Source organism: Diadema setosum, chromosome 9 (assembly GCF_964275005.1).
Source record: "Diadema setosum chromosome 9, eeDiaSeto1, whole genome shotgun sequence".
Classification (NCBI taxonomy): Eukaryota; Metazoa; Echinodermata; class Echinoidea; order Diadematoida; family Diadematidae; genus Diadema; species Diadema setosum.
This window is the reverse complement of record NC_092693.1, coordinates 2,151,975-2,171,678: the sequence shown is the minus strand read 5'-3', so window position 1 is coordinate 2,171,678 and position 19,704 is coordinate 2,151,975. Positions and strand designations below refer to the sequence as shown.

At 39.8% G+C, this 19,704-nt stretch overlaps 1 protein-coding gene across 2 annotated transcripts in view; it reads right to left on the bottom strand.

The window, feature by feature from the left end:
- Window positions 1–446: 446 nt before the first annotated feature.
- LOC140232589 (uncharacterized) overlaps window positions 447–19,704 on the bottom strand; it is a 57,661-nt gene continuing 38,403 nt past the window's right edge. For both annotated transcript variants that reach the window (XM_072312686.1, XM_072312688.1), the window contains 9 exons: window positions 14,369–14,444; window positions 12,562–12,707; window positions 11,054–11,848; window positions 9,017–9,086; window positions 8,221–8,488; window positions 7,097–7,185; window positions 4,564–4,814; window positions 2,426–3,970; window positions 447–1,429 (listed from right to left, as the gene is read on the bottom strand). In XM_072312686.1, the coding sequence (XP_072168787.1) occupies window positions 1,362–1,429; window positions 2,426–3,970; window positions 4,564–4,814; window positions 7,097–7,185; window positions 8,221–8,488; window positions 9,017–9,086; window positions 11,054–11,848; window positions 12,562–12,707; window positions 14,369–14,444 (3,308 nt within the window). In that variant the 3' untranslated portion in view covers window positions 447–1,361. The remainder of the gene's footprint in view (window positions 1,430–2,425; window positions 3,971–4,563; window positions 4,815–7,096; window positions 7,186–8,220; window positions 8,489–9,016; window positions 9,087–11,053; window positions 11,849–12,561; window positions 12,708–14,368; window positions 14,445–19,704) is intronic.

The window sequence follows — 19,704 nt, the reverse complement described above, 5'->3', positions numbered from 1 at the left end:
CAGATAATTTCCTGTAACTGCCAAACTATGGCAAGGGTTTTCTTTTTGTCACATATGTAAACACTTCATGCTTTGTGCCTTCCTATCTGAATATGAAAATCTAAAAATGATCGATGATAATCTTTCCTGACCAATACACAAAAATGACAAATGCATAATGTCCTGACATAACAAACTGTAACATCAAAATGTTCAGAAATTTTGACAAATTTAATCAAAACCACCAAGTACATACGGTTCTCAAAATGCATGGGGTGGCTACACTTCATGAAATAATATTTAAAAAATACTTAAAGCATAATGAATATACAATCTCTCATGAATTCTTTGTTCAGCAAGGTCATTTCCTTTAACAACACATATTTCTGTAAGAGTAAAACAATAAAAATCATCACCAAAAAAAAAAAAAAAAAAAAATCCCATGAAAAAAAGAAGAGTAGGTAAGTATTATTAAGCTCAGCTCTGGAATACAACAGTAATTTGCATAACCTGGTTAAGATCTGCTAATAATGTGAATACGAAAATTTTGCATGTCCACGTATCCCACTACTTCAGATCAATCCTAAGATTCAACAAGTTTATAATATCCATCAGACTTACTCATGATGCTGAGCCAAATGAAATCAAATTATGCAATTTCAAAAAGGAAAAATGAGTTGACATATTAGAAAAGAAAATTGAACGCCATCTCATATTTGTTCAGGATTGTAAAAATACCAGTGCATTAACTTGAATGGCATCCATCACATTATCAAAGAACTCTTTACAGATGTTAACAGATTTGTAAGAAATGTTTGTGCTTTATCCACTCTAGTTCATCAAAATATTGCAAAGATAAAAAATAGAGAGCAATTTGTGGTGTAACAGAAAGCAACAAAATGAAAGTAGCATAATACAGTCTGAGGTTACACACATCAATTCGGACAAATGCAAATATGCTTTACCACCGATTCAGACCACCATGTGGGCAAAAAGAAAAAGATCTTTACAGTATTAAATTTCCTCATGACACTGATTTCAAAAAGCACGCACAGGTTTCAGCATAACCTCAAGCACATCTTCCACTGTCCAAGATATAGCTGGCAATGTAAATTCAAGCCTCCACAACTGAGAAGAAACAGTAGAGGAGAAAATATATTCAAAAGTCTTATTTCTCTTTTCCAGCTGTAGGCAATATGTCGGAACAAAAATACTGCACTGAAAAATAAATACTACCAGCATTGTCTCGAAGGTTAAGACACTTGCGTCGAGCAAGTCAGTGACCTGATATCGTGTGAATTCTTAAGGTTTAACAGTCAAATGTTCGTAAGAAACGACCTGTCCATAGGAAGGAATCGTCCCATAAGTTGGATTATCCTGTGTTAGCTGTCGGTATTTTCCATAACGTCTGGTGGAGATGAATTTGATTTGTAGTTCAGACGATAGTGACCTGGGGGACAGACCAAGAAAAAAACAAGAAAAAACAAACAAACATAGTAAGATGTATAATAATCATTAAAAAAAAGAAAGAGAGAAATGAAGAAGCCGATGTAACTACAAGAGTCAAATTCCTAACAGTCATAATTCTCACTACCTTTATGAACAGAAACTACACAAAAGGTGCAGCAAGCTAAGAAATAAAATAAACAATGCCAAAATGACACACTGATCCACATGATCTGCCAACCTGGTTCAACAGCTCAAGGCAGCACAGTGGGTTTGCAGCAATCTCTCTGTTATCATTTGGACAGCTATGTGTATGTGTGTGTGTGTGTGTGTGCTTGGCAAATAATGCACAAGGTACAACTTGTGTGTAGTTATGTAACCTGATTTGATATGTTACACAGGCACAAGTTGGCCGACGGTGGGGTGAGTGGTTAAATGTCTCATTGTGAACTCCTTGAAAAAAATTCAGGGGTCAAGTGTAAGTCGATGTGAAAAAGCTACGACAACCAAAATTTCCCTCAACACATGCGCCTAGCCACCTGAAAGTTCTTCTCGTTATCCCAGCCAAGAAAATCCAAATACTACAATGCTCAGTACCACTAGTTTGATGTGATTCTAATTCAGGTTTTCTTTTGTAACTTGGAGTAGATTTTCTCATTCATATGCCAACATGACATCCCCTCATCTCAATCTTCATACATGTGTGGAAGTAAAAAGAGTCAAATGTTTCAGAGCCTGTAACAATGACTCTGTGTTTTATACAATTACAGTCTTGAAACATAATCTCATACACAGTTTATCATTTTTGGTATGCACATTTCTCTTTCAGGTTTGAGCCCAGTTTTAGTTTTGGTTCTGTTTTATCATCACAGTTGATTATGCAAAAGAATGTACTGCCTGAGTGTTGTGCTCATGATATCCAGCAATTTAATAACTGATAACTTCTCCATCCCTAATTCTAGGCAGGACTGAATGACTGAAGAAGATTTGCAACACTCACTATTATGTGTGATGGATTCCATGGTTGCCTCCCTGCACTCGTTAGCTCTGTGTCCCTGGCCACCACAGTTGAAGCAAGTGATTTGCCCCTTCTTGGACCCAGATCCACCTCCACTGCCAGCACTACCACCTCCGCCACTACCACCAGCACTTGCAGAATGCATGGCATGGCCCCTGTGGCTCATCAGGTACATCTGGGCAGTCGGAGGCATCATCCCAAACTGGGGGTTTCCGGTATACATCATGTCGGCCAAGGCACCCTGAAGAGGAGATGGGGGCATTGGTGGGTGGAAGCGGGGGTTGCTTGAAGGGAGGTTCGGCGGGGGCGGGCTGAGCATGCTGTTGGGTGTGGCAGGCGGCATCATATTGGCCCCGTGGTAGAAGTTGGGGAAGTTGAGCTGGCTGGGGCTGGGGCTGGGGCTGGCAATGTATGTTGGGTGGCTGAAGTGCATGGGGTGGGTGGAAGTGTTGCTGCCATTGCCACCACTGTTGCCACTGCTGGTGTTTGGGGCACTGGTGGTGGTGTGGTGGTTTGATTGACCACACTGTCCATTGCACCCACATGAGATACAGCTGTTGTAGTTCTGCTGATTGTTGTTGAAGGCTGAACTATCGGCATTGCTAGATTGGATTCCTACTGATATGCTCTGAGTGGAACCGGTGACGTAGGTCACAGACGTCGGTGCTATGAACCCATCTGTTGTTGGCAGTGACAAGGAATGCGCAGGATTTGGTACGAGCTGTACAGAGGCAGCGTTGTGAATTGTCTTGGTAGTAAGCAGCTGCTCTGGTGGCGGGCCATGCTGTGATATGACAGGCAGGGGCAGGTTGTCACTTCTCGTCTGCAGTGTCCCAGCTGGAATAGCAGGTGGCGAAGGTGATGCGACAGACCCCCGCGACACGCCCTGCTGCACCACAAGTTTAGATGCCCGAAACCCTCCTCCCCCATCCCCATCGGCAGGCAGGTACTGCACGGTGTGAACGCTCTGCTTGTTATTAGGCTGCTTCACGTGGAACATGTGAGGGGTGAACGCTGCAGCTGCCACCACAGGACTGTCCAGCTGGTGTAACTGCTGCATGCTACCATCCGGGCTGACCACCTGCGGCATGTGCTTACCGATCACCACAGTGTTGCTGGGCGGCAAGGGGTGAGGGGGCATAGCATTCAGCCGCTGCTGCTGTAGAGGGGAAGGCTGCAGCTGTAGTGGGGGTGGTTGCTGTGGATCGCTGCTGATGGGTTGTGGTTGCACCTGACTGCTGCCCCCACCCTGTGCGGCAGTGTTAGCCATGTGTGCCTCTCCTCCTTGGAGGTGGGGGGACCTGTCTCCTTGCCTCCCAGCATCTACTCCCACAGCCTTCACAACCTGACTGTATGGCAGCGTGGTTACAGACGTCTGACCTCGAGATGGAGTCTTAGCGGTTGCGCCTTGATCTCTAGGGCCGACTTGTTGCTGGGTCTGCAGGTGATTGGGCATGTCCTTCCGAAGGGCTTGGTTTTGGATGGCATCAGAGCAGGACGCAGCAGAACTTTCACTCTCCTCTGAATCTGATCAAATATGAGAGCATCAGAAGGCAAATGAAAGGTATCATTTTATCAACATGGTTACACGTGGATATAGCACTGCAATGTTATGCAATGCTACAGCATTATTTCTATACCCGAACTGTTGTATGTTACAGAAAGAATTTGAGTAAGAATGACCACACTTAAACTCTATAGGCAAACCATTAGAAAGACATACTTTTGTGAAGTGCACTCATGAATACCACTTACTAATATCACAATGTCCTAAACTCATGTTAGACATACCTTCAGTTTATGCAGTCACTTGATTGTGCATGCATTATTATTGGTTTTTGTATTACTACATACACTATTTGGTAAGACTAGATCGGTGCCTGCTGCGGATTTGCCGTAAAATCTTCAAAGAGACTTTGTACTTTTCATGGAATTGGCAAATCAAACTTAGTGAGCACTATGAGATACATCATCCAATCCCCAACTACACTGCAAAGGTAATATCTAAACCAACATGCAGTACACCCTTTGCTTTCACAGATTCATTTCACATCTTTCAGATCTTTTGTACTACGGAGAAACAGAGGTGAGAACACAGCAGGGAAGATTCTAAGGTGTACCTCGATCATTTTCATCAGAGCTCTCTCGGGGGCTCGACGGCACGCTGGAGCACTCGGAGCTGTTGCCTTCCCCCTGCTGCCGGTGCTGTAGCACCACATTGTGGGCAGGAATCAGCTGTGGTATCACTGTGCCTGCTGGTGAGCCCGGTGGGGGCGGGGGCATGAAGAACCCGTGGGTAGCTGGCAGGCCTGTCGCATGCATACCCATAGACTGGGGTGTCAGACCATTGAAGCCCATCAAGTCATTTCTCCTGTAATGGAAGACAAGTTCAGATTCACAGTACATCTATGTAAACTCATCATAATTTGACAGAAGAGGGTTCAAGATATGGACTCTTGAAGAAGTATAAATCAGCTGCTCAAGAATCTACAGCCAGCTAGGACAGCTCTCAATATTTACCAGTAATCTCAATTCATTGCACTTCAAGAGGAACTAGAAATGTCGCTTTGGCGACTGGTATGCCTCCGCCATAATGCATGATTTTCCCAATAGGTCTAGATAGTACATGTGGACACTGTGTGATTACATTTTCACAAAATTGGCAAAATATTGGAATGATAAGTTTGTCACAAATGTGTTGAATGTTCACCTTCCTTGACGTAGGTTTAATTGGATGAATAGGAGAGCATGTATCTAGGGATTTAAGGACTTTAACTTGACTTTGACCCATTCATACATTTAGGCATTGAGTAATTTTCAAGGTACAGGTGTGGAGAAAAAGTGCAATTTCTGAATTGAATAGTAAATTGTTACCATTTTCATCTGGCCCTTGACCCTAAAATTCATAAGATAATTACTTTCAGGTAGAACATGCATAATATGTACTAAGTTTCAAGGTAACTTGAGCCACTTTCGAGATATGGAGGAAAAAGTTAGTTCAGCACTTTCACTTGATCTTTGACCTTTTGACCTTTGAGGCAAAAAGAGAAAAAAAAAACTTTCCAGAGAATTTCTATTAGGTTACACACGCATACACCAAGTGTAAAAAAATAACCCTGCTGGCATTGCATAAATATGAGGGTAATAGTAACATTTTGAAGTCTTGCACTTGAACTTTGACCCCTGACCTTTGACCCCACGAACCCTACATTCTCTAGATAATCACTTCCAGTCAGTACATGTATATACTATGTTCCATGAAGATAAGATACCTTGAACAATTTTCCAAGGTACGGGGAAAAAAAAAGAAGTTTTAATATTTTTACTTGACCTTTTGACCTTTGACCTTTGACCTCATGACCCAAACTGTCACCAGAGAATCTTAATTGGGTAATACATGTATACACTAAGTTTCAAGAAAATCTCTTCAGGCATTCAATAGATATGGTGGAAATAGTGAAGTTTTATGTATTTGACCCTGACCTTTTGACCTTTGACCTCATGACCCAAACTTTCACCAGAGAATCTTCATTAGGTTAAACATGTATACACTAAGTTTCAAGAAAATATCTTCAGGCATTCAATAGATATGGTGGAAATAGTGAAATTTTATGTATTTGACCTTGACCTTTTGACCTTTGACCTTGAGCATGTGCACCCAGAAGTTGATAGGCACAACTTCACCCCCTAATACACATACATGCCAAGTTTCAGTAGGATACCTCAACAGGTTTCGATAGTTACCTTGTCCACAAAATTCATTACGGACGGACGGAAGGACGGACGGACAGACGGACGGACGGACAACCCGAAAACATAATGCCTCCGGCACCACTTCGTGGCGGAGGCATAAAAATAAGAATAATGATGACAAAAATCTATGGTTATAAATTATCTTTTTGCTGTGTGTGTGTGTGTGAATTCATATTTGATATGTATTTTCTTTGAGGGATGGTTGTTTGGGTTTCGTTTTTTGTTTTTCTAAAGGGTCAATGTGGAAATTCATGTCAAGTTCATGAAGTCCAGAGGCTCAAAAAAATTGTAGTGTTTATGTCTGCTGATGTGTGCGGGAAAGCATCATGATAAACAACAACAGACTCACTCGTCTAATATTTATCAAACAGCCATGTATTCTTAGTGGTAGTATAGTATGCCTGTTTCTTTGCACATGAAAGCGTATTCTAATTCAGGAGAGTTTCAAGGATATAGTGGATATTGAGAAACAGAAACCATGAAACACAATGTAGTTACTTCATCTCTAAAAAATTGACACACAACAGTCAATCAAGATTTTCCTGTTCGAGACAATGAAAGAGCAGTTCCATGCTTACTACAAAGAATTCCTCAGGCCTTTCACTTAGAAAGATCACACTGAAGCATTAATCATTATATTACGAAACATGATGTGAACAGCATTAACATTGTTAATAATGTTAAGTTGAACAAGCACCCAGTAGTTCAAAAGCATGATCATGTAAATATGGAATACCCTGCAGTTTACAACTTTAAAGAAAAATGAGCAAATACTTTTGAGAGATTTTAATCGCACACAAATTACAGAAACATGCAAATTTTTCTGAAGTGAGCCCAATGTGAAAAGTACAATGTGCAAGTTTCCATGTTTACGGTAAATGTGGGAGTGCATTCCAGTACCTGAGTTGCTCAAGCTGAGTCTTTATGCGGCCTTTAGCTCCCTTGACAATATTCCAACGGTCAACTTGATCATCTGTGATCTGCAGCACCTGATGAAGGTGAAGATTGATACACAATGTACATAAGGAGAGATAATGACAAATGATTCTCTGCTTAGACAAAAACACATGTATGTGCAGAGAAAATGATTCACTGTATCTCTCACCACACCCTAAGTCAGTGCTTCTCAACCTGTGGGCTGCTAAGATCTCTCAGGTGGGCCACAATGTTGGTCAAAAATGAACTGAAAAAGATTCACATTGATCTAAATGGGCCTCAAGAAAAAACACATTTTCAAGAGCCAAAGCGGATCTTGAGTTGCAAAATGTTGAGAAGCGTGGGCTTAAGTGATCAAACCATTTTTTTATGCTATCAAAAATGGAGGGTACCATTTTCCTGATATAATTCATGAAAACTTAAAATCTACCCATTCACAAGTTGTCATTTCAATGCCCCACATCTTCTTAACAACATACTCTTTCTGATTGGACAAGGTCCAGTGTTAAGCATTGGTTATAACAAACGCAGTTATAATGAAATCCTTGTTAAAATGCAGTAAAAATTGAGCTCCCAAAATTATCATCTATATATCTTAATATAATTTACTGTTCCGCTACAAAGAAATTTTGACATTACAAAAGATAATGCCGGTCTTGAGGACTTCGTTATAACGTGAGTCTCCTGTACAATTCTCCTTCAGAAATAATATAGTAAACGTTGATATTTTTGCATGATTAATTTTTCGTGCTGAGCAGCTCAAAACATATTTGCGGGTTCTTGAATTTGCGGTGTGCAATTGCCAACTAATTCATAAAGTGCACAGAAAATTGTGAAGATATTTTTGCAGGTTTTAGAATTCGTGCTGGCCAGAAGTAGCACGAAATATACGAAAATCAATGTATCAGGAAAATTTATGCGTTTACAGTGCTCATTTCTATATGGCAGAGCATAGTAAACTCATTCATACGCAATCAGCATGTGTGCATATTCAGCTTGTTGTAGATAAGAGTGCACTAGAGAAATGGGCTATTAAAAGCTTTCAAGTCAAATGAGAAATAGAGTAAGGGATCCAAATTTTGTCTCACCTGTTCAAATGTAAGCCCCTCAAAGAGGTTGGCATACTTGTGCAGACGCTGCTTCTTGAGCCAATCATGGACAATGGGGGCCACCATCTCCCTGCTGGGTGGAACCATGCCGGCCGCAGCGGCTGCCTGGGGCGAGTTCAGGGGCACCGGGTAGCGGAAGATGGGCTGCTGAAGCGTGGAGATGCACACATGGGCAGTGGAGGCGGCAGAAGCGTACAGAGGTGCCGCATGGGTGTGGGGGTTCAGCGGTGGGGTGTAAGACTGGGGCCTGGGAAATGAGACAAGGAGTTGGGGTCAGCTGGAGATATCGTTGTGCACTTCATGAAGGATGCACTGTGCACCACAAAGTTCTTATAACAGCAACAAGGTACACTGAATTATCAATAACTTTCTGCACACTAAATTTCCATAAAATTCTATGCAAGTTGCACACATTAGATAAATACAAATCAATATAATTATTGCAATTTTCTATATCATTTCTATTCATCAATTTTTTAGGGAAGTTATGAAGGCAGATCGGTCCTATTAGAAGATTTTCTCAGAATTAGTTTATCAATTTTATTTTTTCTATTCCAGTATATATCAGCCTTTCAAAAACCAATAATAGTAGCCCAAAATAAGACTAACTCTCAAAGACAAACTTAACCATAAAAGTAAAATGTGATGCACTATGCAACTGGAAGTGACCTTTTGCAATCAAATGTAGAACAGGTTTAGAAATGAAGTATAACTATGTATCAGCTCAACAGCATACTATAAAATTGGAGAGGAAGAAAACCATGGGCAATCTTACCAACTCTGAGGTTTGGGTTGCACTTTGGTTACAGCTGATTTGTAGGACTGCTGCGCAGCAGACACAGGCTCTGTCAATGGAAAGACACAATAAACAAAATACACTTACAACCATCAAGGACATGACAAGTGAAAATTAAGTATCAACTAAACATTCAATCATAATTTCTGATCATTCAATCATATTATTTTCACAAGTTGGCAAAGTCATCTTAGTGCTTTTAGTAGTCTCCAAGTTTCAGTGACGGCTGTTTATACACAGTCATTTTCTAGTGGTGTTGATAAACATTTATGACTATGTCTTTGACGCAAATTTAAAGATATGGTATACAAGATAAACAGTGTTGGTATTAATGGGGCATATTGTCATGGTTGGTGTCACAAATGTACACACTAGTAGTTATGTACATGTATCAAGGCTGTATGCATGGTTGTTTTAATGTGTATGTATACGGGTGACCAGATTAATGGAGAACATTCTATATGATATAGATATAGTACATACAGGCTGACCAGATCAGTGGAGAATTTTCTACATGGTATAAAATGTAGCTACAGTACATGTATGCATGTGACAGGAAATACATTATAGCTCACTCAATCTAGAATGATTTAACCCATTCCAGAAAATTCTAGGAAGTGCTTACACATTTGGCTGAGTGAGGCACTGTCCCTGTAACCCAATGTGATTGGTAGTTAATTTTGGCAATGATGTTATGCACATAGTTAGGCAGTGAGTCATCCAGGATTCCTGGAATTTGGACTTGCTAGTATGTTCAGGTGTGTGGTCCCAGGTTGGAGAAAATTACAGAATGTGCTAGATGGGGGTGAATGGATAGTATATAAGCCGGAGAAATTCTGAGGTAGGCAGAGTACCCAACACCTCTGCTCTGAGAGTTACGTCACTTCTGGCTCTGAAGCGACTTGTTATAGTCCGTCCTGTGTTACCTGCTGACTTGCTATACAAACTGTGTTTGTGGAGATAAGGCCTGGGAGACATTTTGCCTGCAGAGAATTAATTTGCCTACATTGGAGATAGACTCCATATTTTACTGTCAACGAGCATTATTACGGCAAAGCTGTGACGGGCTGGATTCCTGGCTGGACATTATAAAGTGAATCATCATTCAACGCATCAACCGGACGTGGTCGTCATAACGTTTGGATTTTGCACGTTTCGCCGTGGACATATATCATGGATTTTACCCCGGATCTATACCATGGACTATCGTAACCTGTGCCTCTGGAATTACGTCGGAGGAATCATTCATTGGTGCGTCACGGATCATTCATCTGTGCATCGAACATCAGATCTGGACATATTCAAAGGATTACTTAATACGTGTTAGTGATTGCACTACCGATTTATAACTGTTAAGTGTTTTAGTGATCATTATTGTACTGATGAGAAAACCGATTACCAGTCTGTACCCACAATATCACTGTTAATAAACCGCCTGAACATCAGTCGATTGTTTCTTTTGTGTGATCATTCTCAGAGTGATTTTGGTCGTAACAGTTGGATACACATCACTTCCAGTATAACTGGAGTGAAAAAACAAACAGCTCGCCTGTAGAGTATATGTGTGGAGCTTGAGCATGTTGAATGCAGTGCATGCAAGCATGCAGTGGAGTGGTGATACAGATGACACAGTACGGTGGCATCAGCATTAAGAATCCTTGATCACCAATTCTTATCTGTAATTTGTCAATAACATTTTTGTTTGTTTTATTTCAACATGGTTTACAAAAACAACAACACTATCAGCCTCAAGCTATTTTTTAGTGAGTTCGTATATCAACTGTCAGCATATTTCTTGTGGCTGTTAGAAATGTTACAATGGACCATCTTTGACAGTTTCATGGAATTTCAGAGCCAATAAGGAAAGGAAAGTAGGCAAGTTTGTCTAAAAAGTAAGCCAATCGTATGGGTTTGTTTTCACTCCAGCTGCTACTGAATACCCAGATGTCTGACCATGAGAATAGGAACAAGTGAGTGAGAGTAAGAGGACAAAAAAGAGAGAAAGAATGGGTTTACCTGCATTGGTGCCAGCACTGGTGTACTGCTCTTGTGGACTTGGAATGAAGACTGTCTGATAGTAGACGGAGTTGCTTCCAGCACTTGTGGTAGTCATGGTAGATGTCACCATGGAGTTGTTGTTGGAAGGCATGGACAGATTGCTGCCACCTCCACCACTGTTGGTGTTGCCCATAGGAGCGGGTCCCTCTGTGTTCGGGCCACCACCATTGGCAGCTTGCCCCGGTGATGGCATGTTGACTTGGTGGTGGTGCTGTGAGATGTGGAGTTGGTTCATAGAGGCAGTGAGGTTGTGTGTCAGTGTAGATGGCGGTGGCGGGTGCATCTGCTGTTGCTGCTGCTGCTGCAGTTGGGGGTTCCCCGGGCTGAGCAACTGCTGGGGCAGATGGTGATGGTGTTGCTGGACTTGCTGCTGCTGGAGCTGTATGTGAGCATGCGAGTGCAGGTGCAAGTGCTGATGCTGGGGAGGAAGATGGGGGTGGGGTGACAGGTGGCCTTTCATCTGTTGCTGCTGCTGCTGCTGCTGCAGGTGGACACTCGGAAATTGCTGAGTCTGCGGGTGTCGTAAGTGAATGGACGGCTGTTGCTGCTGCTGCGGCGGAATTGCTTGTTGCACAGAGTGTTGTTGGAGAGGCTGCTGCATCTGTGCCACAGCTCCTGGAAACACCTGGGTCTTGCTGATGCTAGCAGGGAACTGTTCCATCTGTTTGGATAGCTCCGACTGGTTGACAGCTTGCTGTGGCAGCTGCTGCAGCTGTTGCTGAGGAACCTGGTGCAGCGGTGGCTTTGGCTTATCTGCACCATAAAACAAAACAAACTTTCAATGTACCTAGAAGTAGCAGTGTTCTAAACAACCAATTAATATTATAGCAAGTATATATCTATACAAAATGACATGCTGATTTTTAATCTCTACTTCATCCAAGTATCCTGCTTGTCCTCACCTCCATTTTTTGGTGTGTTGGTATGTTTATATGCAATTCTTTAATTTATTTTTATTATACAATGTTCCAGAATTGTAGAATCCAAAGACTTACTGTATACGTCAAATATTTCACGAGGTTTTTATTTTCGTGAATTTCACGAGTCAGGTGCTATTCACGAAATAAAAAACAAGCGAAAACAATGACTCTAATCCCAATTAAATATGAATGTGACTCACACGTATATAGTTCTCTGTTCAGTACAGCGCTCCACGATCGCGAATTTAACCACTCACGAAATCATCAGGAAGTCCCGATTCGCGAAAATTTAGACTCGCTAGATATATGGCATAAACGGTATACAAGCATCACTGTGAAGTGAAACATAGCAATTTCCTATCAGGGACAATGAAGACTGATATGCAAGATTGATCACAGCATGAGACAGCATCTTCATATATAATGCATGTGTCTAAATATTGCACAAATTGCTCTATCTTGCTCATTAAAGGTCAGTTACACAGTGTCTGCTTGTTTTTGTTTAATTTGTGTCTTATCCATGAAATACATTTGTTATTATCTCACCACTCTGCTGGACTGTTGGTGACAGGCTGCGATGGTGAGCGGAGTTCACGACTGCGCCGCCACTGCTGCCCTCGTTTGGGCTCCCACGGAAGAAGTGGGTGATGTGATCACACTGGAGTATGTGTTGAGGCAAGGCTGACAGTTGTCTGCTTTGGAGAGGAAAGAAATCATTTACTTTTTCAGTTCAGTTGTGAACTGTGAACATTAGCAAGAGATTAATACTAGTAAGAGAGCAGTCAAGTGATTATATACAAAGTAACTACGTGTACATAACAAGTATATACATCATCAAAAGCTATTCTGGAGAAGGGAGGATTAAAAGAAGTCCAACAATGCCAGGATTATGCTGCCTCACTAATAATGTAAAAATTAGTAAAAAACAAAACAAAAACAAACTAGAAATGTCGCTATGGCGACTGGTATGCCTCCGCCATAATGCATGATTCTCCTAATAGGTCTATAGTACATGTGGACAATGTGTGATTACATTTTCACAAAATTGGCAAAATATCAAAATGACAAGTTTGTCACAAATGTGTTGAATGTTCACCTTCCTTGACCTAGGTCTAATTGGATGAATAGGAGAGCATGTATTTGTGAATTTTAGGACTTTAACTTGACTTTGACCCATTCATAAGTTTATGCATTGAGTAATTTTCAAGGTATGGAAAAAAAAGTGCAATTTCTGTATTGAATAGTGAATTGTTACCATTTTCATCTGGCCTTTGACCCTAAAATTCATAAGATAATCACTGTCAGGCAGAACATGCATAAATATGTAGTAAGTTTCAAGATAACTTGAGCCACTTCCGAGATATGGAGAAAAAAAGTTAGTTCAGCTCTTTTACTTGATCTTTGACCTTTTGACCTTTGAGGCAAAAAAAAAGACGAAGAAAAAAAGAAACTTCCCAGAGAATCTCTACTGGGTTATACACGCATACACCAAGTGGTAAAAAAAAAAAAAAATATCCTGCTGGCTTTGAATAAATATGAGGGAAATAGTAAAATTTTGAAGTATTGCCCTTGACTTTTGACCCCCTGACCTTTGACCCCATGAACCCTAAATTCTCTAGATAATCACTGCCAGTCAGTATATACAATTGTATATATATACTATGTTCCATGAGGATACCTTGAACAATTTCCACGGTACAGAGAAAAAAAGTGAAATTTTAATATTTTTACTTGACCTTTGACCTCATGACCCCAAACTTTCACCAGAGAATCTTAATTGCGTAATACATGTATACACTAAGTTTCAAGAAAATATCTCCAGGCATTGCATAGACATGGTGGAAATAGTGAAATTTTACGTACTTGACCTTGACCTTTAGCATGTGCACCCAAAAGTTGATAGGCAAAACTTCACCCCCTAATGTACATGCCATTTTTCATTAGGATACCTCAAAAGGTTTTTAGTTACGCTGTCCACAAAATTCATTACGGACGGACGGAAGGACGGACGGACGGACAACCCGAAAACATAATGCCTCCGGCACCACTTCGTGGCGGAGGCATAAAAAAAAGATTTCTGCATGTATTAGCACACTAGTCTGTTTGTTCCAACTTCATTTGAAACATTCAGGAAATCATATGAACAGATCATGCCAATACAAGGAAAATTGCATTAGTTCAATTTTGTCAATGAGAGAAATGTGAACGAAGCCTCGTCATCCCCCACTGCATTATATGCAGTACAAAACTGTGTTGTAAAGTTGTCAAAGCAAATTTACTACCACTCCTATCATTGCACTGGTGGGAAGTTTTTCTTGTTAAAAATTGCCTGATTTCCTGCAGTGAAACTCACTTGGCATATTCCACAATTTCGGCTTGAGTCTTCTCTCCCTGCTCACCAGGAGGAGTCATGCTGAATATCCGTTTTCCTGAAAAATAAAAATGTTAGGAAAGAGGATCGTAAACATAATGCAATAATCACAACGTCAATCACAATCTAGCTGTATACCTTTAAGGTGACTTGCATCCATGAGTTAATGAAATACAAACAGTGCATGCAAGTCTTGCATCCTCTATGAAGATTTACATCAGAAAGGTAATAATATCTCTCCAACTATGACTCATTTTACCATTCAGTCTGAGAAAGTTAAAAATGAAAATGGAAAAAAGCACAGCTAAAAGGCTGGAAAGTGCATACACTGTACATACTGTAGCTCCCAGTGAGCATAGAGCTGTGCCTATTATGTGTACTGAATGACCAGTGAAGCGATGATTAAGTGTTAATCAATTTAATCAATGCATTTTCCCCATTCTCATTAGAAACCCACTATGGTTTGTACAATATGTTCTGTTGGCATACAAGGCCAACTTGCCGAAGAGGACAAGGGAGTCATGACTGCGATAAATTACAATGTGATGTTCTTTTAATGGGCATTACTTCAAAACGGTGTCATCCCCAGACACATTACAAACTGTTCCTAACTCCAAAGGAAGCACTTACATTGTACTGCTGCTAATGACATTAACAACTTAATGATGATACAAGAACCATCACAACTCATCATTCGCCAAGAAAAGGTTTCTACAAATATGCAATGCAGAAGAACACAAGATAAAAACAAGATTTGTATGTTCCATATGTTGCTCACTGGAAATCCAACAGAGAAAGAGCAGTGCCCTGTATTCATATTTTCCACATGAGGAAACAATTGTGGCATTAACATGGAAGACAGTAGTTATCTGAATGACCATGGGATTTTGCTCTTATCTTCGCGAGATGGTAAAAATCCTGATATCTCAGTATTCTATGTTAATCGAAGAACATTACTTAGCGGACAAGTGTCTACGCAAGGTGGACCATACACTGTACACTGATATCAGACTCTACCTCGGTTCACCACAATCTGGAACTTCTGTTTTCTTTCTTTCATTTGCACAAGTATTTTGGAAAGTACATTGGCCTCAACCTGCAGCAATGACATCTTTTGAGTGATACATATGGAGAAGCATGACCCATGGCATGGTCCACAAAGTCTACCACCAAAAGCTCACGCAAAGAACAGAAACAGAACAAAACCTTTTCTGGAATATTCTTATACACTGTACCTCGTGCTAAGAGCTGCTCTTCTAGCACTTTCAGAACCTCTTAATTACGAGCAAACTCTACCCAGCAACATTTTAAGCTGTTGCCACTTTGTATCAAATACTGATACTAAAGTCTCGATCAGCTTGAAGAGGCATGATGTTTTCAGCAAGCCAGCTGAGGTATAGCATTGTCAAACTACAATTCATTATTCATGCATTGTGAACAACCTGACACTACAGGGAGAGAACAAGCTCACACAACAGAGCCAGCTACTGGCTCTATATTGGATGCTGATATCACTTCCTACACCTACAAGTGTACATATTAAGTCAAAGCATAACAACCATTATGGGTGCCACACTCACTAGTTGATACTTCATACTTGGGAAATCAGAACAAAAGAAAAAAAAAAGAAAAACAAAGAAGAAAGACTATCTTCCAAAAACTGATAAACACAATATCAGTGCAAGCCTAACTAGAAATGTCGCTACGGCGACTGATGCCTCTGCCATAATGCATGATTCTCCCAATAGGTGTATAGTACAATGTCTTGACAATGTGTGATGACAGTTTCACATAACTGGCATAATATCGAAATAACAGGTTTGTCAGAAATATCTTGAATGTTCACTTTCCACGAACTGGGTTTGCTATAATTGTCTATTAAAGAGTGCAGGTACACATATTTGGGGAATTGAAAATTTTTACTTGACTTCTGACCGACCTTATTATAAGTTTATGCATTGAGTATAATTTTCAAGGTATGAAGAAAGAGTGTAATTACAGTACAAAATATTTTTTTTTTCATTTAAACCTGACCTTTGACCCTTAACCTTTGACCTTTGACCTTCTGGCTGGAAATTTCCAAGAGAATCTCCATCAAGTAATACATGTACATATATTAAACACTTTTAAAACTAATAATGCAATCATTGCATATACTAGTATACATGTATGAGGGAAATGTAACATTTTGAGGAGTTGACCTTGACCTTCCCCAGATAATCCCTGCCAGTCAGTACTTGCATATGTACCATGTTCCATGAAGATACATTGAACCATTTGCGACAAAAGTGATAATGCAACATTTTCACCTAACCTTTGACCTTTTGACCTTTGACCTTATGACAGGAAACTCTCTCTGGAGAATCCTTACGCAGTAGTACATGTCTACATTAAGTTTCAAGAAAATAACTGCGGGCATTGCATATAGATATGGGGGAAATAGCAACATTTTTAGCATTTGACCTTGACCTTTTGACCTCTGACCTCTTGTCAATGTCACTAGAATCTACTCAACTAATTTTCCCATCATACATCATCCTTGGACCAAGTTTGGTGAAAGCTGCTTCATCCAGTTTTGAGTTATCACATAAACAGATAAATTTTAGGATTTGACCTTGATCTTTGACCTTTGACCTCTGTCCGATTTCACTGAAAAACTAATCAAGTAATTGTCCCATCATACATCATCCTCCAACAAAGTTTGGTGAAATTTGCTCCATACAGTCTTGAGTTATCGCGTAAACGGATACAATTTCATGATTTGACCTTGACCTTTGACCTTTGACCTTTAGCCGATTTCACCCAAAATCTTATCAAATCGTTGCCCCATCATACTTCATACTTGGACCAAGTTTGGTAAAATTCCAGTAAATATTACTCAAGTTATCGCGTAAACGAAAGCGGACGGACGTACGGACGTACGGACGTACGTACGGACGGACGGACGGACAACCCGAAAACATAATGCCTCCGGCACCACTTCGTGGCGGAGGCATAACAAAAATAAAGAAATATAAATACATGGAACCTGCAACATATTTTCAGCTGATGTGATACTGCTACAGTTAATTGTATTCAGCTGCAGCAAGAATGCAGGCAGCATGTATGCCAATGAATGTTTGTCACAAATGGACCATGAAGTAATCGTTAGCAAACAAATGTTTTATCATGTCTATCCTGCATAACATACATGTACATGTTTTTGGACAATGATCAGACTTTCAGTATCGTGGAAAGCATATTCAAGTGCCTCAGCCACCGCAGATACATTTCATCTCCCAGTGGATGTGTATTAGTTAATGTACAACATGAAAGCATGCATGACCTCATATGATCTGCTCTCAACGGTGCCAGTGAAGATCCAAGGAAGATTGTTGTTATAGAAACAGATATTTATGCCTTCCACTCATAAACTTAACCCTCACAGCATTCCACCATAGCTCTTCTCTCTCTCCCCCTCCATCTTTTAAAAATTATTATTGTTATTATACTCTCATGACATACGCAATATAAAAATATAATTCATCACAACAGAATGGTTTGGTGAACCTTACTGATGAAAATAATTTTGTTTGAACCAAAAGGCTTACATGGTTGCACTATAAATGCAAAAAAAAAAAAAAAATAAATAAATAAATAAGTATCAACATTTTCCTACCTGTACATAGTGCATCAAATGTGCAGACCTTTTGTCTTCCACATTTCATAATGGTTGAGAATAATGTAGTAGACCTCAGGAAATTTGAAGTACATTCTCCCCCTCCCCAAGAAAAAAAAAAATGAATAAAATAAAACCTACTGAAGTACTAGATACATTTGTATATATGGCACATTCAATAGCCCTGTATTTTAGGAAATGTTTCGTATATAGGCCTACATATGAATTGTTTTAAATGACTGAAGTGTAGGGCATACGATTTGCTATGTACTCTAGGATTAAAATGAGATGTCAAGAAGAATGAACACAGCATACATGGGATAGCTTTATAGGCTACATCCAGGGACTTTATTCTCACAAAAACATTCATGTAAATTCAGTACTCTGATAGTCAATGTCTTCATTGTCAAACCTGCAAAATGGGATAGCAGAGGACATTATAGAAATATTGATCCTTTGACCCCTGTCTACATTTGAGGTGAAAGCTCCAGAGGTCCTTGAGAAAAAACAAAACAAAACCCAATAGAAAAAGACAAGTTTGAAATGGATATAACAGCCTCACCTTCAAATCTCGACTTGCTAACAACATGCCAATCCCCAGGACATCAAAGACCCTACATCCTCACTGACTGAACATCTAGGCCATGACGCAGTGGTTTTTGCAGACGTGTTTAACTAACCCTATTCACCTCAAACATAAACCCCATGTTAAATGTCACAAAATCCTGCTTTTTTATCCTTGTTTCTCTTTAAGCAGGAAACCAGTAGGCTGACAGAAGAAAACTTACCGTATCTAACAAAGCTGGTACCATATCTCTATATACAAAGTATGTCACAAACAAGATTAGATCAATACACGTCTTGCTTCTCAGAGACTATTTGCAGTCTATGCATTGAGGAAAAAAATGAAATGCTGAAGTTACTACCAAGCTAGCATGGAATTATACAGAACAAAAAAACACCTTTTTATTTAATAGATGAAGGTTGGTATTTCTTTATTGTCCATTACATGGTATTCACTACAAGGACAGATTCCTATTAAAGGTCCTGTTTACCTTTGGGAGCAAAATGTTCAAGATATCACATTTGATGCATACAACGTATGTGTAGGTCAGTTGAACCACAAAACATCCTACCATATAAAATTTTCGCAATGAAACCTAAAATATAAATAACTACTGTTCACATTTTGTAGATCTAACAATATCTAACATCGATTATACTGATTACAATTTTTACATTGGTTGTTTCTATCCCTAAGTCACATTGACTATTTTGAAGCACTAATGCTGGGTTTTTGTTTCATCTGCAAATGGTATATTATGCCTTTAATAGCTGACTTTTTTTTTCCTGAGCTTCCATAGTAAGAATTACATTTTAGGTATGCCTATACACACAGAAATATGTCAGATCACTATCAATTCATGACCGTAAGGATGTGACGTAATGTTATAAAACCATTCAAAAAAGAAAGAAAATGATAGCCTACCAGTCTAGTATTGCTAATGCAGCAAAATAAGATGCTTTACTACTTCATTTTGCCAGGAATTACAAAAGAAGAAGAAGAAGAAGAAGAAAAGATAAAGGCACCCCCCTTCCACACACACACACACACAATAATAGCTTACCCTTGTAAGCTCTGTATTCAGTTTTTTGTTTT